The sequence below is a fragment of the Helobdella robusta genome (assembly GCF_000326865.2).
Source record: "Helobdella robusta unplaced genomic scaffold HELROscaffold_45, whole genome shotgun sequence".
NCBI lineage: Eukaryota > Metazoa > Annelida > Clitellata > Rhynchobdellida > Glossiphoniidae > Helobdella > Helobdella robusta.
This window is the reverse complement of record NW_008705095.1, coordinates 719,239-723,192: the sequence shown is the minus strand read 5'-3', so window position 1 is coordinate 723,192 and position 3,954 is coordinate 719,239. Positions and strand designations below refer to the sequence as shown.

The 3,954-nt window shown below is 31.7% G+C and overlaps 1 protein-coding gene across 1 annotated transcript; it reads right to left on the bottom strand.

Moving 5' to 3' along the window:
- Positions 1–341: 341 nt before the first annotated feature.
- On the bottom strand, positions 342–2,500 carry HELRODRAFT_177956 (hypothetical protein; the record flags this gene model as incomplete). The annotated part of the gene is made up of 2 exons (XM_009026104.1): positions 342–407; positions 1,388–2,500. The coding sequence occupies 2 exons, from the start codon at positions 2,498–2,500 to the stop codon at positions 342–344; spliced, it is 1,179 nt and encodes a 392-aa protein (XP_009024352.1).
- Between the last annotated feature and the right edge of the window lie 1,454 nt (positions 2,501–3,954).

Here is a 3,954-nt window from a genome sequence, read left to right as displayed (position 1 = left end):
AAAAAATAAAATGTTTGTTTTCGATTTATTGCAACGAATTATGTTTCTGTGCCTATTTGTCAAAACAAAGTTATAATAATCACAAAAAACTTTGGGTAGCAGTCCTGCGTAATGTTTGAAAACAAAAGTAGCACAGTGATACATGTGAAGATTTCTGAAGTTTAAGTTGCGTGTTGAGAGAAATAAAATGTTTGTTGACGCATTGTATTTTGAGCAGGTGATGATTCTCATTCCTTTTTTCATGAGCATTTGCAACGGTTGTGTTAACGAGGGATAAGTTGATGCCCAGATGATGTTACAGTAGACGAGGTGAGGAAGGCATATTGAATTGTACAATAAATTTAGAGAGCGTCTTGGTAGAAAGAATTTGATTCTGTTGATGGCGCCCAGGGATCTTGATAGTTTATCTGATACGGAATTTATGTGTTTTTTAAAGGTCAATTTGTTATCCAGAATAATTCCCAAAAAATTTGATGATTTTGTTTCTGTTATCGTTTCACCTTCAATAACGATTTTATATGGCTCTTTATAATTTAGTAACTGCACTGGGCCAAAAAACCATGAATTTTGTTTTTTCTCTGTTGAGAGTCAGTCTGTTGTTTTTGAACCATTGAATAACTGATTGAACATCATTATTGATCTCATTTATCAACACATTTATTTTTTTATTACTCTTGAATAGGTTCGTGTCATCAGCATACATGACATAATTAAAGCTGTTTGAGGAGTTTGGTAGGTCATTGATATAAATGGTGAACAACAAGGGGCCAAGGATGCTGCCTTGAGGAACTCCTGAATTGATCTTTTGCAGTCTTGAATCATTTTCATTCCATCTTACGTACTGCCATCTATCACGCAAATAACTTTCTAGCAACTTTGAGGCAATCCCTCGTATTCCATAATGTGCCAACTTACTGAGAAGAATTTCATGATCAACACAGTCAAAAGCCTTGCTCAAATCCAAAAAAATACCAGCAGTGAACTTTTTTTCTTCTGATGCCTTACCAATGCCGCGAACTAGTTCAAGTATTGCCATTTCAGTTGAAAATTTTTTTCTAAATCCATATTGATTTTCGGAGATAATGTTATACTTATCCAAAAAAGATGATAATTTATTGTGAATAATTTTTTCATATATCTTTGAGAAACCGGGTAGTAGTGAGATAGGCCTAAAATTTGAGATTTCATCATTGTTTTTTGATTTTTGAATCGGTATCACTTTGGCTATTTTAAATATTTTTGGAAACATGCTTTTTTCTAATGAAGCATTTATGAGGTGTGTTAGAATTTGTATCGTTGAATGTATTGTGGCTAAAATTATTTGGGACGGAATATTATCGTATCCACAAGACAGTTTTGGTTTCAGAGATCTTGTTGCTTGATAAACCTCTGACGTTGTCACTGAACTTATGAACATTGAATTTTGAATACTGTTTTTCATTGATTTTTTATATTCAAAAGTTTTAACAAAATTTACGTTAAGTTTCTCGGCGATAGAAACAAAGTGATCATTTAGAGCATTTTCTGGATCATTTACAATCTGGCCATTTCTTTTCAGATGTATATTATTACTTTTTGAGTCGTTATTTGATCTCCTCAGAACATCATTCATAATTTTCCATGATTTTTTCATATCATGTTTGTTATTTTCTAGAATATTATGGAAATACTGTTTCTTTGCGTTGTTTTTTATTTTTTTATAAATTTTATTTGCAGATTTATAGTTATTATTGTTTTCATCATTTGGGTTTTTAAGGAATTTTTTAAACAGTCGATTTTTAGCTTTCAGTATCTTTTTATTTTCACTATTGAACCATGGCTTTTGTTTGCTGATCTTATTAATTTTATTATTACTTACTTGGCAGCATTTTATCATACAACATTTGAAAAGCTCGACAAATTTTACCCAAGCCATTTCGACATCCCAACAATCATATACGTCGGTCCAATCAATTTCACAAAGTCGTTTATTTAAGTTGCTGATTCGATTTGATGAGAACAAGAATTTTGTTGAAGGAACTACGATGAGTTTTTCTTTTTTTACTTGTTTGCTGAAAGAAATTTGTGTGAGGACCGGCAAATGATCAGACAAATCACAGGCCAACACTCCTTGCAAGCACACATTCAACGAGCCATCTACAAATATGTTGTCAATAACTGATTGTTTGTTTGCTGTTATTCTGGTGGGGAGATTTATTAATTTACAAAGACCGTGCAGATCCATGATTTGTTGCAGTTGGTTATTATTGCTGTTTATATCGTCAGTTAAGTTTATGTTGAAGTCTCCTGTGACCACGATGTGTTTATTTTTTTCATTTAAACGTGTCAGGACATCATCGATTGATTCGCAAAAAGTTCCAACAGAACACGAAGGTGGTCGGTAAGCAACAACAACAACAATGTTTTTAGACTGCGCTTCATTGGCAATCTCTATGGCAAATATCTCAAGTGTTGTTGTCAAGGAGTCATTTAAATCGTGCCGTGCTTTAACGTTGTACATACATACATACATACATACATACATACATACATACATACATACATACATACATACATACATACATACATACATACATACATACATACATACATACATACATACATACATACATACATACATACATACATACATACATACATACAAACAGACAAACCTAAACAAACAAACAGACAAACACAAACAAACAGACAAACACAAACAAACAGACAAACAGACAAACACACACAAACAAACCAGCAAACAAAGCGAACAAATATAGGTGATACGCTCATATACAAAGATACACACTTACACAGATACAAACGCACATACAAACAAACATGCATACAAAAAAACAGCAACAAAACAAAAGTGTCACATATTTTCTTATTGGCCATAAAACGAAACGAACATAGGTCTTCTGCTGTAGAATGGTGACGTCATTTTACATTTTATTCAAACTGTAATGTACATACATACATACATACATACAACATACATACATGCATACAAACATCCATATATACAATATACATACATCGTGACATATTCAAACTTCTGCAATGAAAACTCCATCAGAAAAAGTCATCAACTTGTCTTGCTTAATTAAAAATTCTTTTATCTTGTAGCATTGTGTCTGTGTATGTGTTTGTATGTTGATATTTTAGTGTGTGTGTGTCTGTGTATGTGTTTGTATGTTGATATTTTAGTGTGTGTCTGTGTGTGTGTGTGTGTGTGTGCGCGCGTGTTGCACCAGTTTGTATTTGATTGACAGCATTTTAAACTGCTTTAAAATAAATTTGAACTTTTAATGTGTACAAAATCATAAAATTTACTTCCCAAACATGTAAAACAAACATGTAGGATAGTTTACGACAATTTTTATATGAGAATTGAAACTATTATATGAAGGAACACGTGGTGTCATAAACATTTTTTGTTGGAATAATTATGCTCAGACAAATGTTTCTATACTCAGATAGCGTAGATAGATGGATAATAGATAGATAGATAGATAGATAGATAGATAGATAGATAGATAGATAGATAGATAGATAGATAGATAGATAGATAGATAGATAGATAGATAGATAGATAGATAGATAGATAGATAGATAGATAGATAGATAGATAGATAGATAGATAGATAGATAGATAGATAGATAGATAGATAGATAGATAGATAGATAGATAGATAGATAGATAGATAGATAGATAGATAGATAGATAGATAGATAGATAGATAAAATAACATGGCAAAGAGGCACCAAATGTATATATATGCATGCCAGTTATGACCTTAAATCATATATAACCTTGTACCAAAACGCTTTGGAATTGTTGGTGTGATAGTCGAGTACAACTTTTACGAGTCAGATGAAATAATAAATGTCACTTTTGTTTTGAGTTTAATCATTCTCTGTGTCATCATTTTCATCATCTTAATTCTCTTCTTCATCTTCTTCATCATCTTT